The sequence below is a fragment of the Equus caballus genome, chromosome 19 (assembly GCF_041296265.1).
Source record: "Equus caballus isolate H_3958 breed thoroughbred chromosome 19, TB-T2T, whole genome shotgun sequence".
Taxonomy (NCBI): domain Eukaryota; kingdom Metazoa; phylum Chordata; class Mammalia; order Perissodactyla; family Equidae; genus Equus; species Equus caballus.
The window spans coordinates 22,810,053-22,833,011 of NC_091702.1; the positions used below are offsets into that span (position 1 = coordinate 22,810,053).

General features: G+C 40.7%; 1 protein-coding gene across 1 annotated transcript in view; it reads right to left on the reverse strand.

Annotated features, from left to right (window-relative positions):
* Positions 1–1,464: 1,464 nt before the first annotated feature.
* Positions 1,465–22,959, reverse strand: part of NCEH1 (neutral cholesterol ester hydrolase 1) — a 55,569-nt gene continuing 34,074 nt past the window's right edge. The window contains exons 2-5 of the mRNA XM_001495343.4: positions 19,897–20,125; positions 17,929–17,998; positions 7,195–7,366; positions 1,465–5,081 (exon numbers count right to left, since the gene is read on the reverse strand). Coding sequence (XP_001495393.1) covers positions 4,464–5,081; positions 7,195–7,366; positions 17,929–17,998; positions 19,897–20,125 — 1,089 coding nt within the window. The 3' untranslated portion in view covers positions 1,465–4,463. The remainder of the gene's footprint in view (positions 5,082–7,194; positions 7,367–17,928; positions 17,999–19,896; positions 20,126–22,959) is intronic.

Consider the following 22,959-nt stretch of genomic DNA (forward strand, 5'->3'; position numbering starts at 1 on the left):
TGGTGGCACCCCACCTAGAACTAGAATGACCTACAGCTAGGATACACAACTACGTACTGGGACTTTGGGGAGAAAAATAAAAAAAGAGGAAGATTGGCAACAGATGTTAGCTCAGGGCCAATCTTCCTCGCCAAAAAAAAAAGCATACTTAAAAAAATAAAACAAAAATAATAATACCCTCATTCCTATGAGCTCCATTTTTCTCACTAAGGATTTATGTATTTAAAAACACATTTTGAAAGTCCACTATGTGCTCTGTTCTAAATGCCTAGGAAACAGGAATGGAAAAGACCAAGTCCCCACCTCATGGAGTTTACATTTAAGTATGAGGAAAACAGAAAACAAGCACATAATCAAATAATGAATAAGAATTGCAGACAGAGAAGTGAGATGGAAAGCGGCGATGATAAGCCTAGCAATCAGAGGGAGGGGGCCTGGGGCTGGAGAGAGGGGTGGGGATTGGAAGGGTTGGGGGCTAGTTGGAGTCTGTCTGAGAAGGTGGAGCTCTCAATCTGAACCGTCAACACTGAACCAGTTGTGGGGAAATCTGGGGGAGGAGCCTTCTAAACAAGATACCAAATGTCACAAGCCTCTCTCTCTAGTGATACAAAATGCTGGTGCTGAGTGACAGGGCTGAGCAATGCACATATCCCTACTAGGAATCATATCCACATTTCCAATCTCTGAGATTTGGGGAGTGTGGTACTGATATCCACATCCTCTAGATATTTAAATAGGGGCTCCGCTGGAAAATGAGATGCTATTTAAAAAAAAATGAGCAATAAAAAAAAGAATGAAAATTGCAAGAAAAACAATATTCAAACAGAGTACATTTTAAATGCCCCAAAGGACAGTTGTTGAAACTGTAAGTAGATCCCTCCAGCAAAATATAGCCATAGACTAGAGGTCTTGTTGGAGAAGATGAAAGTAACTATAATCAAAGAGGAAAATCTAATATACAAGCCTGTATGTGACCATTTAGAACTAATACAAACAATTCATTTGGAAAAACAAAGTTTTGTAAATTCCTATGATACTGATACAAACTAAGCGTAATAAACTTAAGCGTGAAATTACCAGATTTGCTCGTAATGATGGAGTCAATTTGAGAACTTACCTCCGGTGGAATTGATACTTTGGCTGAACCAGTTCAAATCCAAATTCATTTGCGCTGTGATCATCCCTTCTTAATAAGTGTATTGAAAAGTCCCAAAATAATCTCAGGGCCTGCCTGGCTTTAAGAATCTTCTCGCCAGTCCAAGGTAGGTTTCCCCAATTTGAGCAGCACATGCTGTATCGAGACATGAAATGCATGTACTCAAGGAGGCCACTGAACCAGCTCTCGGGGATTGAAAGGCAGCTGGAGTACTCCAAGGGGCAGAAGATTTGGGGGGAACTGTGGCTAGGGATCTAGGATATAGAGGGAAAGAGAGAGATGGGAGCCAGAAAATGAGATGACGCACATTCCCAGATGGAGCCATTTTATTTCCAAACACGAGTCAAAACAGATACATACTTTCCTGCCTCCACACTGGATTTTCGTTTTACAAAATAGATTTGCTACTAAAATCCTTCATAAAATCTGCCTTCCCCTTTGCAGTGGGAAATAAGCAAAAGGTCAAAGGTTAAAATGGCATGCATAAAATATTATATCCACCGAGATAATTATACAGTTGTCTTAAATTTTTCACAAATAGATGATAAAACATTTACACGTCACTATATTTTGCAGCACTTCAATATTTTTTCTTCATATATTTATGTTCATATTCCACAATGATATTACAAAAAGACTATCAACTTTTTCATAAAATACGAAAACAAAGCAAAGCCATAACACTAAAAAAAAAAACCAATCTGCAGAGCATAAGGTTTTCTTTTTTATAAAAACAAAAACTAAAGAAAATGAACTCACCCGAACCAAAATGTCTTCAACATAAACTCTGCAGACTTCCCAAAGGAGTTCTTAGAGCTCAGAGCTCGGGTTGGGTTAGCCTCTCTTGTGTCTAGTGGTTATTGTGTATCATGATTTGCAATTTTTATTATTCCAAGGAAAATTTCAAGGAAGACCTTAAAGCAAGGTCTGAGGTGGGATACAGTGCAAGTTGTTAGACGAATTATTCGAATATATAAAAGCTTTAATGAAACTCAAGTATTTCATCAGAAACAGTGGTTGTCCTCTTTTTTCTTTCACTTCCTTCTCACCTGAGAAAGCCCTTTAGAGATCCGGAATCATTCATTGTCTGCAATTACCATAGGATTTGCCTTGCAATTCTGAGAAAACATCATTTTAAGGAACTCTGTGTGTGTATTACGTTTTCTTTGCTTTCTTAGATGTAGATAACCAAAATAAGATCCAAACATTGGTCCCTTCAAAAGGTGTCAAAAAGAGTAGTATTAAATGAGAAGGGTAGCTACTATAGAGTAAGAACTAAAATCCTAGATTTACAGAAAAAAAATTTTTTGATGATGCATGAGTCTCTGTATATAGAATAATGACCTACAAAAAGAGAAGAGGCCAATACAATTTGCTAGTCTGACAAAATGGTTGGAATTTATCATTGGAAGAGACCTCAGAGATCAAATAATTCAATTCTCTGATTTTAGAGGAAAAGGAAAAGAGGCTCAGAGATGATAAATGACTTGCCTGAGTCCATTAGCACATTAGTTTGTATGATTATTTTTATATACACACAGGCACACACACACAATGTTGCATTTACTTCTTTTTTGTACATTAAATGCTTACACAATAAATGAAAAGTAAGTGTGCAAATTTTCATTTGTTATTTCAATGCCAAAAATATTTCATCTTTCAAATGAGTGAAAAGGTTCTACTTTCTCTCCATGGACGATGTCATTGTATCATTACTGCCGCTCTCTGCAGTCCCTGCGTGGATGGGGGCAGAAGTAAGAGTGGCAGGAAGGAGGGCAGAGCGACTCAACTTAGTCAGAAGTGCAGTTTCTTGCTGTGCTGAAGACGTTCCCACTGGCAGTGAAGCCTTTACATGAAGATAAGCTTGGGCTGTTGTAACTTCTAGACCTGGCTGGAAGGAGTTAATGAGAGACGTAGGCAGCTGGCGCCAATGTCTGTCCTTCACCCAGAAGAATAGGAGCCAGTGCTCCTCCAAACAGAGAGAGCAGAGATGAGCACGTGTGTCTTGTCTGAGCTGTAACTATAAACTTAGGTGACTTTACTAGGTGTCGTCATAGTTTCCAGTTATTTTAATTTGCATACGCATATAAACATCAAAACATTTAAACCTAATGTATAGTAGTATTAATAGCTATTTTACCTCTTTTCATAAATTATATGTGGATATAATCCCAAGGTAGATTTTAAACTCTAAGATAGTTTTTTAAAAATATCATTATTTCTAATATTCTTTACCAACATTATCCTGAAAAACTTAAGTCTAGCTACATATTTTAACATTAAATAACTTAAAAAAATAAACAATACATTATATATACCAAAATAGCCCCACTTTAAAGCCGTGTAAGTGAAAAAGTTGTTTTCAAGAATAAACTAGACCCTCTAAAGGTATTTTTCATAAGTTTAAACTAATATTAAATGGATCTTCTTTTCTGACCCTGCCAAATATATACACACTGCTCTTGGTAATTTATGTGAGAAGTATTCATTATGAAAACAGTAGTTTGGTTCATTTGTTTTTACTTGTTCTGTAATGGAAAATTTATTCTAAATCTAAATAACTTTGCTCCCAAAAGATCTCTCCCAAGGAGATGGTATAACCAAAAAATGTAACAATGTACATATATTCAGTGCATGCAAACCTCCTATTTTCCAATAATAGTGGTAGAAAGTAACTTTCAAGTATCATCATAATCCAGCTGGACTTATAGATAGCTATCTCATAAAATTAACACTATAAAGGAAGAAAGTCATTTGAGAAACCTGTCCTTGCTAGAAAGCCATTGCCGAAACTCCCACAGGAAACAAAACCATCCATTCATGAAGAACGGAGGGCACGTGGTACCCAGCACTGACCTTAAAGTGCACACATTTAACACTGCTCTGAACTCAAAGCAAACTCTAGCAAGTTGAAGAAGAGCCTACATTTTCTTAACTCATTCAAGGTCACTCTATCATCCACAGCTGGAAAAATTTCTTCTAAAAAGAACTTCTTGACGAAGGCAGGACCCAGAGCTATTTCCAGCTCCTAGTCCTGCTTTCTGCAGCTGTGGGTATTAGTAGCAGTTTGGCTAAAACAACAAGAAGACAGAGACTGGTCCACTTTAAGAACCAGATTTCAGATGCTTTTGCACTTAGATTAGTCAAATGCATTTAAAATAATTAAATTAACATAAATCTGCAGGGAATAGAGATTCTATAACTCACAAGTAACAAGAGGAAATAAGTCGACTAAAAAGTGCATGTCTTTCCAAAGCAGGTGCAGGAGGGTCAAGAGGGGCTCAAGCATTCTAGAAACTTCACTCCTTTACAGGTTTTGATCCAGCCACTTGATGTAACTATTCCTAGTCCGGATCCCCACTGAGAAGTTGGTGGGCCAGCTGGTGAAAATCATGCACCCGTGGAAGCCATCCTCGAAGTGATCGAGGGTCACCTCCACACCTGCACTCTCCAAACGCTTTGCATACATGAGCCCATCGTCTCTTAGGACATCGTGCTCACACGTCAGGATGTAAGTCTTTGGGAGCTGCTGCAGGACTTCCTGGTCTGCGATGAGCGGGGCAGAACGGGCGTCGAGCAGCTCAGGGATCTCCTGGATGATCCTGGCGTTGCCGGCGGTCTGGACGACAGGCTTGTAGTTCTTTGTGACAGATGGGGGCAGGAGGGCTGTCCAGTTGAGACGGGCCCTGAGGGCGACAGCCTCTTCTACATCCAGGGAAGTGTGATTGTTAACGGTCATGGCCTCGACGAAGTCATAGTTGCCTTTTAAGTAGTCCACCCAGTACTTCACCATGACGTACCGGGGCAGGATCGGGCTGTTCACATTTTGCTGATAAGAGGGTGTGTTAAAATCTAAAGCTTGGAGAACTGGATAGATTAAAGCTTGCACTTTGAGCTTGTTTTTCAGGTTGGCATCTTGACTAATCTGGAGAAGAAGCAGCAAACATTATTTCATTTTGCATGGCTCTTTTTACAGAAACGACACCTTATAAAGTAGTTGAATGTGTTACTTTGAATCAAAGGAGTATAAGGGTTAAATTTCTGCCAGCTATTGGTATTAAGTAACGTAGTTTAAAAAATAATTAATTCTCGGGGCTGGCCCCGTGGCCGAGTGGTTAAGTTCGCGTGCTCCGCTGCAGGCGGCCCAGTGTTTCGTCGGTTCGAATCCTGGGCGCGGACATGGCACTGCTCATCAAACCACGCTGAGGCAGCACCACACATGCCACAACTAGAAGGACCCACAATGAAGAATATATAACTATGTACCGGGGGGCTTTGGGGAGAAAAAGGAAAAATAAAATCTTTAAAAAAAAAAAAAATTAATTCTCTATCCCCACCGCCGCTGCCACCCTATCGAGCTGCTAGCTATTTACTGAAAAAGGGATGATGTTTGCAACTCATCGTTTTGAGGGAACACTTCAAAGGTACGTGATCTCTCAGGTCTTTAAACCCCCATTAATACTTGTATTTATCTTTTGGCACTTAGCGCACTCTGATGGGTGCTATGGATGGAGAATGCATGAGTCTTATTTAGTTTTGCACTGCCTGCAAGTCCCCAAAAGGCAATGGCTTACTTGGGAGAAAAAAACGAGTCTGACTCTTCCAGAGGAGAGGAGTAGGAAAAGCTAAATGAGCAGATGATAGGACTCCAGAGTCATTTTAGTAGGACCTCAGGGTACCTCCTCTGATGAGCATTTAGTCTTCATGCTGGGAGAATGCGTGAGGATTTAAAGAGTGCTGACGATGCACCCTCCTTTCTACTTAACGAGCACACGCCCCAGGGTGGTTGACATGGAAATTTGAGTGAATCCCCCAGCTCAGCAGACCTCAATTCTCCCAGGCCTCCCTGAAATGTGGATACATTGCCTCATTTTGTAAGTCTAGTGTCTAAGACGATGTATTTTTTCGTGTAACATCCAAAAGGCAGCTAACTCAGTCACTGTGTTTCATAGGCAACTAAACCATCTTCAAGGTCACTTTAGCCATACAATTTTGTTTCACACGGGACTTTAGAACCCTACTGGGAAGATGTAACTGCTCTGTAAAAACATGAGGAAATAATCAGTTAATAGTACTATTAATATGTGCCAAGAATTACATCATCTCACTAAGTCCTGGCAATCGGATGGCATTATCCTCTTTCTCCTGAGGCTCAGGGAGGTGAAGGAGCTTGCCCAAATATTTCTCAAAGAGGGGAATTGGATTCTCTCCCAGTTCTGTCTGGTTTGAAAGCCTATGATGCTCTCCCCACTGCACCAGGACCTCCTTCTTACCACATGTGGACACAGGGATAGCAAATCTGCCAAGGCCAATTGGAGAACCAAGTTCTTTAAACATAGCAAGGGAGAAAAAAACCAAGGTACACCACAAATAAAAAGGCAGATGCTATTTGAGGGTACCCAAGGAAATGTGGAGGTGAGAAGACAGAGATGCTCTTCTTAAGTTATTTAATCCATAAGAGGAAGGAAATGTACTTATCTTTAAGTTTACACAGCCACCCTAAATGTTGGCTGCTATTAGAGAGAGATACCGTTTTCAAAGAAGTAACCAGGTAAGCTCAGATTAACTTGTGTTATGACATTTAATGTACCTGAACCATTTAATTTTTTTATATTAAAACAAATTGAGGGAAACACTTTTTAATTTGGCTCAAAATTCTAAGGAAACAATCTTAGCGATTGGAATTTAAGCAAAAATACCCTGTTTTGCAAGTCCAACATGGAAAAGCAGAGGGGGATACTTAATTTTCATGTATATTCCTGAGAGCAAGGGAGCCCTCTAAAATGTTAGCCCTTCCTTTCACATTAATTGAAATCAGGGCCTTTACAAGGACTCAGAAATGACACTTCTTTCAATGACCCCTCTTCCTACTTCAGAAAGATCTCTGAGAGCTCTCTAAGTGTGGTCATCTGAATAACTTGGCCCCCTAGTGACAAGCCCACCTGGCTAAGCCTTTGCCATGCACAGTAGAGAATATACTGGTCTGTTGGATATTATCACGTGCCCTCCTACACCAGCACCTCAGGGCAGCCTGTTACCTGTTGGCCCAGCGCAGCGGCGAGATTCCCACCAGCACTGTCACCAGAAATGCCAATTCTGTCTGGGTCAACCGAATACTTGTGTAAGACCTCTGGCTGCAGGAAGTACTTCGTGGCGCGTACAACATCGTTAATTTGTGCAGGAAAATAAACCTTTGGAACTAGCCTGTATCTGTGAAGACAAAAGTTGTATTCATTGAAGGACTTCGCCAAGTCTTTACAGGCCATTTAAAGTTTAAGAGGAAACTGGTTCTTTTGACACTAGACACAAACAGGTAAGGAATTAATATAAAAATAAAACATTCATTTTCTGGCAAATCAAATAGTTTAAAAATGTAATGATTTTGTATCGGCAATAACCTTTTTTTTTTTTTAACTATAAGCCACCAAACGAAACAACAAACCAAACCAAACACTCCCCCTACCACCACCACTAAAGCAAAAACGAAACTTCAAAGTGAAACGCAGATGTTGATTATTAAGAAACACAATAGATTTTGGAATTTCATTTCTGGAAGTCAGTGTTCCATTCACAACTCCTCTGGGTTAAAAGGTGACTCGGCAGCATTAACCCCTTTGTTGGTCTTAATTAAAATTAACCCGTTTGTTGGTTTAATGAGTCCTTATGGCATTCTTCATGATTTACTTGATACATATAGTAAAACTGTACTCCACCGAAGAGGTCATGCCAGCCGGACATTAAACCCAAGCAACGCACTCACTGACTGGAGGCTACTCGTCAACCAACAAAAGGGAAGCCAAGTCTGCCAGACGGCCCAGGGCAGGCCCTCTGGGACACTGCTGGGGCTTTTTCTACTGCCCCACTGTGTATGATCAGAGTCCCTTTGGGATCCTATTCTGCACACTTAGTAGGATTCATAATCATTTAAGAGTTCCAAAGAACCCTGGTTTTGTCAAACGTCTCAACCACATCATCTTACAAATCCATATTGGTAGTCTCAGCTTGGAGCACCCTCTCAGGCTCCATGCTCCTTCCTTGCTTATTAATTCTCACTCATCCTTTAAGCCTTGCTCGAGAGTTTGGCCTCCTCCAGGTGGCATTCTTTGCTTCTGGGGCTGAGTTGGCTACCATTCCTTGGTGGTACTTTTTTTTTTTTAAGCTTCTTGTTGGTGATGAAGATTGGCCCTGAGTTAACATCTGTTGCCAATCTTCCTTTTTTTTTTCCTCCCTAAAGCCCCAGGACACAGTTGTATATTCTAGTTGTAGGTCATTCTAGTTCTTCTATGTGGGATGCTGCCACAGCATGGCCTGATGAGTGGTGTAGGTCTACACTCAGGATCCAAACTGGCAAACCCTGGGCCATTGAAGCAGAGCGCGCAAACTTAACCACTCAGCCATGAGGCCAGCCCCCCTTGGTACTTCTATGTGCTGGGGTATATTGTTGTTCATATTGCCTCATGCAAAAATGATTTCTTTCTGTATTTCCTTGAACGAGTGTGTTCTCTGGTATCACAGACCGTGTTTTAGTCATCACTGTGTGTATCTATCAACGTGCTGGGCACATAATCATCCATTCAGTAAACTTTTTTTTTGAGTATTAACATACCTTCATTTTACAAATGAAGAAAGTGAGGCACAGAAGAGTTACTTGATTTGTAAAAGAAGTTAAATGCAGATCAATACAAGGTGGGACAGAAACTAATTACTTAATTAAAATCTAATAATAGTTAAGACTCAGGTCTTTAATTTCCATTTTATAATTAGCACATTAATTTTTTTCGAAGCTACTTTATATAAGGCCATTAATTTCCCCCATCTAAAATCCAGATAATTAACTAAATGTATTGACATTAAATGTAAATACAATAAAATGGACAAATATTTGTGAAATACCTAGATAAGTAGTGAATGCAGATCTGGTCATTCAAGAATTACTACATTTTAAAACTCTAAATTCAATAAGAAATTCCCTTAGTGGTTGCCTTATAACAGATAAAATAAATTTTATAATTTATTTCTTATTTTTCCTTCTGTGGTGATCAACTAATCATCCAAAATGTTTCTGCTCTAGTTGGTTTCATTACGTCTTAAAGCTGCTGTTACACTTGTCCAGGTGTTAATAAAGGCAGAAAGGAGTAGGATTACACCATTTTGTCCACTAGGTGGAGACATCTCACATGATTCTATTTACCCCCAATTCCAGGGTGAGGTCTCAGTTTTTTAACTTCAGTATTACGATCTCTGAATTCTTTCAACGAAATAAAAACAAAGCCCTTCATGACTCAAGTTTTGAAAATAAAGGCTATTTGTCTCAGCAGGATTCCACATATCATGATAAACTGTTCTCTTGGTGACCCAGAGGTCAGAACATATTCTACTAGAACACATCCATGGATTAAATTTTCTGATGTTTCATAAAAGGTCTTAGTGACTTTGAATCAAGATAAATTGGTAATCTAAAAGAACACACTATTGCCTCAAATCTTACCAGTCGATTAATAACTGGCTCAGATAACAGAGTAAATATACTTAAAAACAGGTGATGATGCAAAAGTCTTTCGGGTGCCCTTAAAGATCTATCTTCTAACCCCTCCCCTTACCTTGGTTCAAGCTGGAAACATTCTCTACTGTTATTCAATAAGAAGGGACACTGTTTTCATAGACAGGAGAATATAGTGAAACTAGATATTTCTGAGGTCACCTAGCCTAAGATGAGCCTTCGGTAGCTTGAAACTGACCTGAGAAGTACAGCCAAAGTTCTGTAATGTCTTTCTAGACACAGAAAACAGAGACGGGAGAAAATTTGAGTGGTATGGCCAAAGAAAGCATGCATAAATATATTTATCTGCTGCTTTCGTTCAAAGCTATGTCCCTGCAAAGTACTGCCTTTTTTTTTTTTAATTTTAAAATTCTGGATCTTGAGTTAAAACATCTGATGAATTTGCAGCAAATATCGTCTCAATTTGCCAACTCACTGCAAAGATAAATGACTCTGCAGTGCCAGCTTCTGCCGATCTATTACTGTGCACCCCTCCTACCAGAAGAACAAAATGTGGTGGAAACTCAGGAATGAGGTTTAATCAATTTAACAAATGTGTACACTCTAGAAAAATTATCTTATTCCTGCTAGGCAAGGCACCTCGCCAGGTGTGTCTCACTTAAATATAGGAGCAAACCTGTGGGCTTAAGGACGAGAGCGCGAGGCCCAAGGAGGATGTGTAACTTGTCCACGGCAGCCAGGACGTGGCAAAGCTGTGATCTGACTTCAAGACCCACATATCCCCTCTTCCTTTAAAAATATTCTCAATCTTCAAAGCCCACAGCCTTTTGAATAGGTATTTGTGTTCTCATTATCTCACCAAAGCAGTAAATTCTCAAAACTGTAGATTTCTGACATCCCAGAATGTCTGTCATGATTTCAACGGTTTTGCAATATACTCTAAACAAACCACCTGGCACAGTGCCTGGCACATGGTACACCTTAAACAACATACTTTTCTTCTTTCCAAACAAAATTTGAAATATTTATTTCATACCTTTTACATATAAAATATATGTCGTATAATACTATCGGTGGTGGGGAAAGTAATAAATCATAAGACTTTAAAAACATAAAAAAATTGTTCCTAACTCACCTACTCATCTCGCCAAGCACTCCACTTCCTATATTCTATGCATAGCTCAGAGTTTTCAACTCTATATGCACCTTAGGATAATCTTGGGAGCTTTACAAAAACACTGAGGTTTGAGTCCCTTTATAAAACACGCCAATTCATTTGATGTGGGTGGGGCCCAGCCTACTTACATTTGAAGAAAAATTCCCCCAAGTAATTCTAACCTGCAGCCAGGGTTCAGAAACAGCACCGAGTCCAGCCATATTGTCACTCGCCTTTGAACACATCTCCCCGTTCCCGTTCCCAACGCATTGGCCCCTTTTTCCACCCCCCACGCCCTTCCCCAGCAATTCCTCATCAAATGTTCCCATCCCTGAAGCCTCATCTCAAGTGCCACCTCTTCCACAAAACCTTCTAAGAGCCAGCCCAAAGTGACCCTCTTTCCTCGGAGCCCTCAAAGTCTGTCTCACAAGAGGTCATAACACAGATACCTCAACTTCCTCTAGAAATAGACAAAAGGTCATAATGATATACTAAAGAGTTTGCTGAATACCCGCCTGAAATAAGCAGCACCATTTCTATGATTCATTACTTACTTTATTACCTACTTTATTAACGGTGACCAGAGAGATGGAGCAATGCTCAGAAGGACTGACAAATTGCCCCTTAAGTCAAAGGCGGATGTCACACACAAGCCTAGGGTTGAGGGGAAGTGCAAGTTGCTCCAAGCCTATGGAAGTTGAAGCCCTGAATGACGCTAGTGTTTTAAGAGCGTCGTAATGCACATTCACCCTCCAAATAACCTAACCGGGAAACCAGTGTCCAGTCTTCTGCTGTGGGCAAGGACACTGAGTTCTCTTCTTGTGCTGCCAGTTAGGTGAAAGGTACATGTGACATTCTGAAATGAAAGAATACTCCTATTAGATTCAGCAGGAGAGAGAAAAAACCTCATTCCTTTTTTGGCCTTTTTTTTTTTTTTCCTTTTCGCCATCTCCCAGGAAGAGCTCAATAGATTCATCTTGAGCACATAAAAAGGTTAATATTCTCCTCAGTCTCAGAGAAGCCGCATCTTCAGTAGGGGTTATCTGAATCGAATCAGTAATTACATCCACATTCTGCTCTCTATCAGAGGGAGAGAACTCCAGAAGAATAATCTATCCCTCTAACAGGTGGGAGCTTCCTTCCCACTATAAGAACATAAAATAAAATTGCTAATGGATAATTGTTTTCCTTTCTGTTCTTAAGAAGTGGCTTGTGCATAAAGGTTGAGGAAGGGTCTTCTTTTCTGTGTCTATTCTCAAAATTGGCCCCTGGAGATAGCAAGGGAGAGCAGAGATTACGAAAGCCTTGGCTGACTGGACAAGAACACCATTCAAGAGAACCGACAGAGGGCAGAATGCTTCACCGAAACCCTGGGAGTGACCAAGCCTAGAATTGTGATCCATTCAAATGATGCAATTCTCTCTCACAGGGTTCACAATATAAGACTTTCTGAGACATATCTATGTACACAGCAGGGAGCTCCCAGGGCTCTCTTTGTTTATCTAAACTGCCTCCTCCCATTCAGATGCCAACCTTGCCTTTAAGCTCAACGGTAAATAGAGAGCCAGAGCACTCCTCAGGAGGCAACAGAAGCCCGAAGCCCGAGCAGGCTTGGTGCTGAGTTCTTCTGGCCTCCTTTCTCTGTGTCATTTCAGAAGCTAAACATAGCTCTGCAGGGTTCAGGCGTGGGTGGAACTAGGCTTCACAACCTCGCTGTGCTTTGAAGTCATGGGGGTTCTGTAGCTGCAGCACAGACTTTTTTAAAAAAGCTCGATTATAAAGCTCCAATTTCCCCCCTAGGAAACTCTAAAAGACCTACATGACGAGAGAGAAACCAGTTGATTTTTTTGTTAGTAGACAACAGAGCCAAGAAGACATTAGTCATATATATGTCTGAAAAGGAGAGATTCATTAGTTAACAATAATGAAGAAAATAAAACAACTACTTCTTAAAAGAAGTCACAGTACCATCTTTCTGTGGTATTAAATTATTTGTGATGCTGGCCTTCAGGTTTGCTAAGTCGGCCTGGACCGAGTTGAAGGAAAGTTTTGAGAAAGATCTTCCCTTTCTCGGAGGGGAACCCTTAGGAACCTGGTCTGCCCACCTTCCAGGGCTGCCCAGTGGGAGAGATGCATGAGGATTTCTCCTCTCACGACTGGGAGGAAGAGCAGGAAAAGGAGCAGGAGGGAATCACAGCTAGTCACCGGTGCTCTGGGTTTTTCAGAGTATCTTATTTGAACATCTATTTATCGAGATGCGCGTTGTATTATGCCTCCTAAAACTGCTGTGATTTTGTCAGCTTGCACTCAGCTGATTTTACAGATGAAAAAAACAGAGGCATAAAGATCCCATTGCTTACAACTCTGTTAGCAGCAAACTAGGATAAATGCTCCCGCTTCTTCTCTGTCTTCTCTAGCAGCATTCTTCTGTACAGCTCTGTAAAGTTTCGTTCCACCTAACGTTTGGTCGAATGGGAATGGGTTTCCATTTACATAAAACGGAGAGTTTGAGTGTAGTAAAGACTTAATTAAAAGCAAAATACAAGTTGAAACAGTTTGCCACACACAAAAGGCAACATATATACCTTGTAGAATTTAATAACAGAATTTATAGAATTAAACAGAACTTAACAATATCCAACATGCCTACTTTGTTATTATCCTGCATTTATCTTTTTTGGGGTTTTTTTGAGGATGATTAGCCCTGAGCTGACATCTGCCAATCCTCCTCTTTTTGCTGAGGAAGACTGGCCCTGAGCTAACATCTGTGCCCATCTTCCTCTACTTTATACGTGGGACACCTACCACAGCATGGCTTTGCCAAGCGGTGCCATGTCCACACCCGGGATCTGAACCGGTGAACCCCGGGCCACCGAAGTGGAACGTGCGAACTTAACCACTGCGCCACTGGGCCAGCCCCGCATTTATCTTTAAAAAAAAAAAAATTAAATCTTCCTCTTCCCTTATGTCTTATAGGTTCTAGTGTTGTGTTTTATTATATAAACTACAGGTAAAAATGTACAATGTTATAGCTAAATTGCACTGAAGTTTATGAAAATAAGTTTATGAACACAAAATAAGACCTTCCCAGATTACCTAAATAAGTATACATCCATGCACTATAAGGTGAACTTTTTCATTTATATAACAAACTTATTAAACTTATTATGCAATTAATATATAAAAATAGCATAGTGTTGCAAAAGCTACTGAGTAGAAGCCAATGCCTGTTTTTACACCTTGAGACCTTTATTTACCTCAGTTGCTGGGCCTCTCCCCAGGACCTTGAGCCAGCACCAGTGACAGGAACTGAGGCGTTCCAACTCCCGGCTCTCACTTCCTGTGAGGTGATTCCATTACCAGGGCTGCCACCAACCTTTGCCCACCAGCTTCCTCAGATTATGACTTTCCCCAAGGCCATGCCCCAGCTGAAGCAAAGCCATGGCACCACTACCCACCCCCGTGGGCCCCGAGGATAAGGAGCAGCAGTCTCCAGACAGCCTCCCTGCCAGGAGAAAGTGGAATCCAGGAGAACCAAGGGTCCACCATGCTCCTGAAAACTCTCAGCACCAGTCACCCTATTTCTTCTTTCCCTTAGTCATCCCCAGAAGTGTGAGTCCCTCCGTCTGTCTTCTCTCATATTTCACTCCCTTAACGCTCTGTCTCCTTCCCTTCCTCCCAAGCCTTCTTATTACACCACTTTGGACTTCTATGACCAACTCATTTTGTCTAACTAGGTTCTGCTCATCCTTAGGAGCTCGATTCAAATATCACTTTCTTTAAGACACCATTTCTGACACTTCAAACTAGGTGAGATCTTACCTGTTAGATGCCTCCATTACTACTTACCCCTCTGCTTCACATTACTTATCACACTTAACATTACTTGTTCAAGGATTGCTTTCTCATCTAGATTGTAAGCCCCATGAAGCCAGGAATTATATCTCTATTACTCACACTGTTATATCACCAGAATTTAACATAGTAACTGGCACATAAGAGGAATTCAATAGATATTTATGGAATAAAAGAAAGAAGAAAGAGGTGGGGAATGAAAAGAAATATGTTACCAAGTTAGACCTCTGAATATACTTTCCAAGAGAAGCATCGTGATCATATGATGCTGGCTATACCTCAAGGAAAACATAGGTTCTCTGGCTCTTTGCGTGCTGGCTGGCCTGGGTTCTAACCACCTTAGCTTATTATTTCTGCAAAGAAAAGTGCTGTGAGGAGCTGGCCGCGTGGCCCAGTGGTTAAGTTCCCGTGCTCTGCTGCAGGTGGCCCAGTGTTTCGTCAGTTCAAAGCCTGGGCACGGACATGGCACTGCTCATCAAGCCATGCTGAGGCAGCGTCCACATGCCACAACTAGAAGGACCCACAACGAAGAATATACAACTATGTACCAGGGGGCTTTGGGGAGAAAAAGGAAAAAAATAAAAAAAAAAATCTTTAAAAAAAAAAAAAAGAAAAGCAAAGTGCTATGAGTTCCACACACTGAGAAACAAATTTGCGAGTTAGAATTTTCCATTCAGTGGGCTGGAGCACTAATCCTCCAGACTTGTCCAGTGCTTTAGAGTATCTGAAGCCCTTTTATCTCAACTTTCCAAACTGACTCTCGTGACAGCTCTCTGAAGTCATTATCCCAACTCAAAGTATATTTACTTAGCATGCATGTTCTAGGCCTTGTACTGGGTGATGGGGCCCCAAAGGAAAGAAGATAGGATTTCTCTTCCCAGTAGCTCCCAGTCAAGATGCACAGGAAAGGTTCCTAACCTCATTTTGCACATGAGGTTAAATGACCTGCCTGAGGTCACATGGTCATGAGTAATGGTACCAGGCTGCTACGGTGATGCCTCCCAGTTGATAAACTTCTGGAGGCTACTGCATAGATTAGGCACAATGGAAAGTTAAAATGAAAGCAGTCCCTTTTATGTTTTAGTTCTTTTTAAAAAATCTTCTTAGAAACATCCTATCCATCCTAGTGTGTTTTATGATAAGCCAAGACTTAAAAGAACCCCCGTTTTATTTGAGACAGATGCTGGCAGGTGGAGAAGGGCGTGTAGGATGAGCTTAGGCATGTTGCCAATTGCTTATATTGAAGCCCTGGAGAGTCAGGCCTGTGTGGAGAATCTTCATGGTGTCCAGTACAGGAAGTCCAACTTTCCTCCTTTCCTCAGAGCTTCGAAGAGCTGGAGAAATCCGTAAAGGGCCCTGAGGCTAATTCCCCAGCATCAAGCTGTAGGGCCTTGCTCCATAATGGGGCTCAGCTGCTTAAACAGCTCCTGCTTTCCTCTGGCCTGCTGCCCAGGCCAGATGATGCAATCATTTACTTGAAAGTTCTTGAATTACAAAATAGAAGTGAGGGCCCTTGAGGGATCTGGAAGGCCTGGCCAAGGATTGAGGGAGGTCTGGCAGCTGTCCAGAGCTGTCTAGAGCCAAAGTCACCGAGGAGGCAGCCACAGCATCGCTCTGTGTGACTCTAAGGCCGCCGCTCATAGGATCCGAACTGCCTAAATGACTCAGGAGACCAGCCCTTCCAAAGGGACTGCAGAAGAATGCATTCTCTTAAGTCTCAGATCTGGCGTAGGGGCAAGGAGGAGATGAGCTATGAATGAACAGAGGGAGGCAGAGAGAAGAAGAGAGCTGGATAAGCTTGGGGCATGGAAAGTGGTTGATGTTGACATAACCCTGTCACATAGCATCATTCCATATTGGTCTGACACTGGACCAAAGAAACATAGGGGCCTTGGGGTGATTCAACCTGGGCTCAATTCCCCACTCAATCTATGTAACTAGCTGGCTATGTGACCTCGTGCAGGTTACTTAACTTCTTGGGCCTCAATTTCCTCATCTATGAGGAAAATATCAAAATATTTATCTTAGATGATTTACATGAGAATTAAGCAAGACTCTTTACTCATTCATTCTATAAATATTTATTAAATGCTCACTATCTGCCAGGGACATTTCCAGGCACTAATGATCAGCAATGATCAAAGCACACAAAAATCCCCCAAATCTCTGCCTTCATGGAATTTACATTGTCTACTTCCACCCAGTACAATAAATACATAATAAGTTAAATATATGGCCTGTCAGATGTTGATGACAGTTTTGGAGAAAAATAAAACAAAGGAAAACTGGGTTGCAATTTTAAATAGGGGTGTCAAGGAAGGCCTTGCTGAAAAGATATTTGAACAAAGATCCAAAAGAGGAGAGACAATGGACCCAATTGTACTTGCATGGTGACTGCCGTGGAACAGGAGCTATGATTTTTGCATTATTACCATCATTACAATTCTTATAATTATTATGCACATTCTTCTCAGTTTCCCAGAAAAATGACTAGTCTAGAACAGAAACAACTCAAAACATTGACATTAACACTACTACTAACGACAATAATAACTACATCAACTAGATTTGTTGAATGCATTACTCTTTACAAAGTCTGAGTTACAGAACCTGACTCCACAGAAGAATAACTTTTCCAACTCTTGGTTGTACGAAAGATTCTCTTAAAATGCTGATTAGGTTTTAGATTTAAAGAGGGAGTAATCAAATCTATATGCTATAGACAACTGATTGTATATTTCTCTAAATTTCAGTTAATTCCTTTTCCAAAAGTTTCCAAAACTAAAATAGAAAGATAATTTGAGATGTTACAGAGTTAGTTCAAGAAATTCTAAGTTTGGGGCCGGCCTGGTGGCACAGCAGTTAAGTGCATGTTCTGTTTCGGCAGCCAGGGGTTCACCAGTTGGGATCCCTGGTGTGGACACGGCACAGCTTGGCAAAAGCCATGCTGTGGTAGGCATCCCACACATAAAGTAGAGGAAGATGGGCACGGATGTGAGCTCAGGGCCAGTCTTCCTCAGCAAAAAGAGGAAGATTGGTGGCGGATGTTAGTTCAGGGCTAATCTTCCTCAAAAAAAACAAAAAAACAAACAAACAAAAAAGAAATTCTAAGTTATATCAGAAATCATTTCGTGTGATCTTGGGAAAATCACTTCACCTCTCTGGACTTTTACTTTATTACTTATAAAATGAAATAGCTAGATGGTTATCTTGGATCCATTTCTAAAAATTTTTTTTCTATGATCAGCATTAATTACTTACTCAATAGAGACAACGACAGCATTCAATTCCTCAGCCACTGCTGCACACAGTTCATCATAATACCTGATTTCTAAAAGACATAAAGGGGCAATCACCATTAAACAGGTTATTTAATACTGTCCATTCTTAAATTCTGCTAATTGTGGATTGTTTTTAGACTTGGACTTCAGCTATTAATCATAAACATAATAAAAAGCAAACGAGAACATATGTCTCATTAATAGAGTTACATGTACAAATATGCAAAACTTAAATCTGGTTTCTGTTAAAATGTAATTACTATAAAATAACAGGAAGCCTATATTAGATTACATTTGAATGTATTTTTAACTAACATTTATTTCATAATGAACTACATAAAAATTGCCAAATTAATTCTGCTTTTCAAATGTATGCCTTTCCAAAAATCACGGCAACTAAATAGTTTCCTCCTTAGAACCAAAAAATTTTTCTCTTTTAATCCTCTTATTTGCTCAATTCAGGGAAGTCACCAATTTGAAGACTATCGGATTCTGTTTAAAGCAACACATAACAAACTAGAATTTTAGGAAGTCAGCATTTCATACAAAGAGGATCCAATGGTTCACAGTGACAGAGCAATTTTAATATGCAAAAATTTACTCCGTTATCTGTTCTTCCAATAAATTAAGGGGTGGATTGTGTCAAGGGAAAATCAAATATTCCCTTATTTATAGGCTTTCCAAGGCAGTCTTAGAACCAGAAGTTTAAATAACTATGTAACCACCTGCATACCTCCTCCAGCCCAAGCTCTTCCTCTGGCAGGAGCGATCAGTCAAAATTATGTGGAAAAGGCTGACTCCTACAATCCACACCATTCCTGGCACCTACACTTCCTGATCTCCAACATAATGTCTGGCCTGGCAAGTGTCCAATGCTACTGACAATCTTTTCTAGGGAAGAGACTCTGTCTTATTCCTTTTTATATCCCCATCCTCTAGCACAAAATAGAGTGACCAAAGGTAGAGGTTTACACATAACTGTAGGAGTTTTTGTACTGAAAGTCCTATACCCCAGGAAACCCTTCAGCAAACCTACATACTCAGTAAACATCTGTTGAAAATGTGAACAAATCAGTGAATAAAAGAATAAATGATGAACATGGAGTTAAATGCAACAGGATTACTAGAAAAAGTTATACTTTTTGGCCTTTGACACATTAAAAAAAAAATAACATGATATTTAAAAAAAACCCAAAAGCTAGAACAAGCTGCCATTAGCTTTAAACTTAGGAGATGCCAAAAGCTCTGGGCTGAAGATGAGGAAGTAGCTCCACAACAATTACAGGCAGAGAGAAGGCCCTTACTACCTCCTGGTAGGCTTGCCACTGGGCTGCTGCACTTGGCTGCCCGCCATTTTGAATGTGTTCTGCTCATGAAGTTATCCAATGTTAAAGAGAATATTCTTGAACTCTGCAAGATTGTTTCCTTTTAATGGTGGCATACTTTATATATTTTCATCTTTGGTTTCAGAAGCAGACAAAAGGTTGACAAGTTAACATGTATACTTAGAAATACTTGTTCTATTTCATAGAAAGACGTCTTCAAAACACAAGTTGGCAAAAGAGCTACAGATAATTCCCTCACATTCTGGCTCAATGAAACTTCACCTTGTTTTGCTGTAGAAAGCTACTGTCAACACTTCACAATAAGTTAGTCTATGGTTTGGGTCACTGGAAATATTTTCAAAACAATCTGCCTGAATTAACAACAGGCAAAAACCTTTATATAGGATAACCACATAATTAATCATCCAAACCAGGACCCTTTCAGTGTAAAAAGGGGGCACTTTTAATAATTTTGCTGGGACAATAGGGGTAACTGGGACTGTCTGGGGGAACCAAGTCAAATGGTCCCCCTCTCCTTACCCAATAAGAAAGTTAAACTCAATCTCACGTCTCTCCCAGGGCCAACCACAGCCCCAGACAACTTGAAGGTGACCAGGACATACTTGCGCTTGCCAAGGCCCAGCCTCCTCCATGGATATAAACAACACTGCGTTTCAGCGGCTCTCCTGGCTTTGGAGAGCCTTCAAACACTCTGACTTCCACACCATCAAAGTCCGTGTCGGTCACCTTCACCTGAGCAGATGACCATGCGCTTTTCTTGCTTAAAGAAACGATGATAAAATTCAGTGCCAGCAAACGATGGCTCAGGCCCAGGTAGTGTATCAGGTTACTCTGCAGGGTGAGGGAGGGAAGAAAGAGGGAGAGCACGTCAGCTTCCAACTTTGTCATCACCAGAGCAACACTCGCCAACTCAGTATTTGAATTCTCACAAGCAACGGCCACCGCACTTAAGGACTCAATGGCCACTTTGAACACAGTAACAAATTATGTTTACCTTCCACTTTTAGAGCTGACAAAGCATTTTCATACATGAGATTTCCTTTGATGTTCAGATCAGCTCTGAGAGGGAAATGGGACAGGAAATATCAGTCCCATTTTATCAAGAAGGCTTAGAAATTAGCTGAACTTGCCCATTTAACTGGATAAGTTGCCTTCTGGGACTCAAACCTAGGAACTGTGAATTCCAGGATTCAACCCCTTTTCTCCCTCCCTAAATCAGCACATCATAGTTCCAATTACATACTCTGAGCAGAGGAAGAATACTTTATTTAAATGCAAATAAGAGAGGAAAGCTTTATACTTACTGTAACTATTTTAAAAGCATTTCTAAGCTCATTATATATTTGTGTTAGCTTATTAAACATTATATATTATATATTTAAGTGTGTCTGGTTGTTCTGAAAGTAGGAGAAAGGAACGAGTGTGTGAGAGGGCAGGAGCCGAGTCAACTGTGGCCCTGGTATTTAGAAGCAAACCAGCTCAGACGTAACCAGGAGCTTTTCAGAAACGTGCAAACAACATTCAGCCTACCGTCTCTTCTCCTTTGAACCCTGAGGACATCAAGCTCTGCATTAAGTGTTCACAGAAAGTTATTTGGTTGGAGAAGGAATCTAGAGAAAAAAGACCGAAGTCATCCACCCAGCAAAGCCCTGCAGAGTGTACTCCCCTCTGTCCGCTTCTTAGACCAGCTCTTCCTACTGAGTACACTTTCAGAACTGACCTCCCTGTGAGACTTAACGGCCACGGTTCAAAGCTGGAGAATTGGAAGCCAACTGGATGCTAGCGACTAGTCAAACTAGAGAGGCCCAGAAGTGTCAAAGAGCGACTGGAAACTTTCCTGGCACAGAGCATGAACTTAGATACTGTATCTCCTGGTGGCTCTCAAAGCTGGGCAAGAGGAACAGCTGGAGACTAACAGCACCCTTGTGTAGAATATGAAACAGAACATTATAATTAGTGAAATGCTTAATGCCATCATAAGATCAAGGAAACAATGTTGCTAGCAGAAATCAGGACTACATAAAGTCTGCAAGGCAACATAATCTAGCTTCCCAGCATGTGTAGGGGGCACGCTGCTGTGCCTTGAAGACGGTGCAGACGTGCTGTGACTAATCCCCTCGCCAAGCTCCTGAGCCACTTCCTCCAGTGTCCCATATAAAATGTTATTATTGTATACATATGCCCTGTCATGAAAAAGGTTGGAAAGCCCCGCATCATAAAACCATTAGCCAGTGTTCATGAAAAACAAGAACGACAGGCAATTAATCTACCCCGAACAGCTATTCCAAGAATTCTATTAATAGTCATTTGTTGGCAATACAAGCAGCATCAGAACAAATGAATATTAATAAAGTAACTCAACTTCTATATGGATCAATCGCCCAGTTTACTGGAAAAGTTAAAACAACTGTTCTCAAAATGAAATAAACAATGTGCGTGTGTGTGCACATGCACACACACACATGCAGACGATTCTAGCCATCAATTTAAGGTCTTTGGCAAATTGGGAAAAGGCAATCATCATTGGAGCCTTGCGGTAAAATATCAGTCTAACTTGGGGAATATTGCGATCTGTCAGGGTACGGCTGAGAATCACTGTATTCACTAAGATTTCTAGAGTTCACACAATAACCCCTTGTCAACACTGTCATCAATTAATAGAGAACACAAAGGATCCTTCCATTTCTCACAGGACAAGTGGCTTGATAGGCATGAAATAATAAAATACGAAGAAATGGCAGACTTGGCTGTGTTACTTTCAGGACTATATATTTTTTGGAGTTAAATGAAGGCCTTATTGAAGACTTAAGACAAATTATATGTGAGTTTCTTCAACGATGGGAAAGCTGTAAAACAAGTGAGTTGTCTTTACCAAACAGATTAGAGAGAGTGCTCATTTTACCGAGACTCCACCTTGGGTTTCCTTTATGTCCTGCTTGCTCTGAGTGGCTCAGCCTTGACTCAATCTGCCCTTACCTTTCCAGAAACACTGCTGCTCTGTTAGCTTATGACCATCTGCATTAACAGAATTTCTGAACAACTATCTGCATTATTTACAATACTGACAGGATGGCGTGGGGGCAGAAGTGCTGACTGGAGAAGGGATAGTCTGTTTATGCAGGAAAAAAAGATAAGCAGAAGGGAGAAAGAAAGGGTGGATGGGTGGGAAAAAAAAAAACCCCAGAAAGGTGCCAAAATAAAATTGTACTAAGGTTTGGAATTGCGTTGATAAATAAGAGAATGAAAAATAATTATCCTAGAGACGGTGTAGAAATTGATTCTCTCCATTTTCAAATTTTGAAACAAACAGTAATCAGTCATTAACCACCCTTATTATTATTATTATTATCATCAATAGTTATCACTGTCTGAGTGCCTACAGTGTCAGGGTAGGTTCTTGAATTCTAGGTACGATTCTGTGAGGTAGGGACTATCATCCTCCTTGTGAGGAGGACAGAACAGAAACTTAAAAACTAAAGTAACCAGTGTGGAAGGTGGATTCCGGAAACCATGGCGGGGAGGTTGCAGGACAGACAGAATTGCCCTAGAGATGTGGCTTAGATCCGTGGGAGCCCAAGAAACTGCTCTGAGTCCTATTCAGTTGGGGACAACATTCACATGTCTATGGGATGTCATGAGGCATGATAAAATTGTAAATATTATCT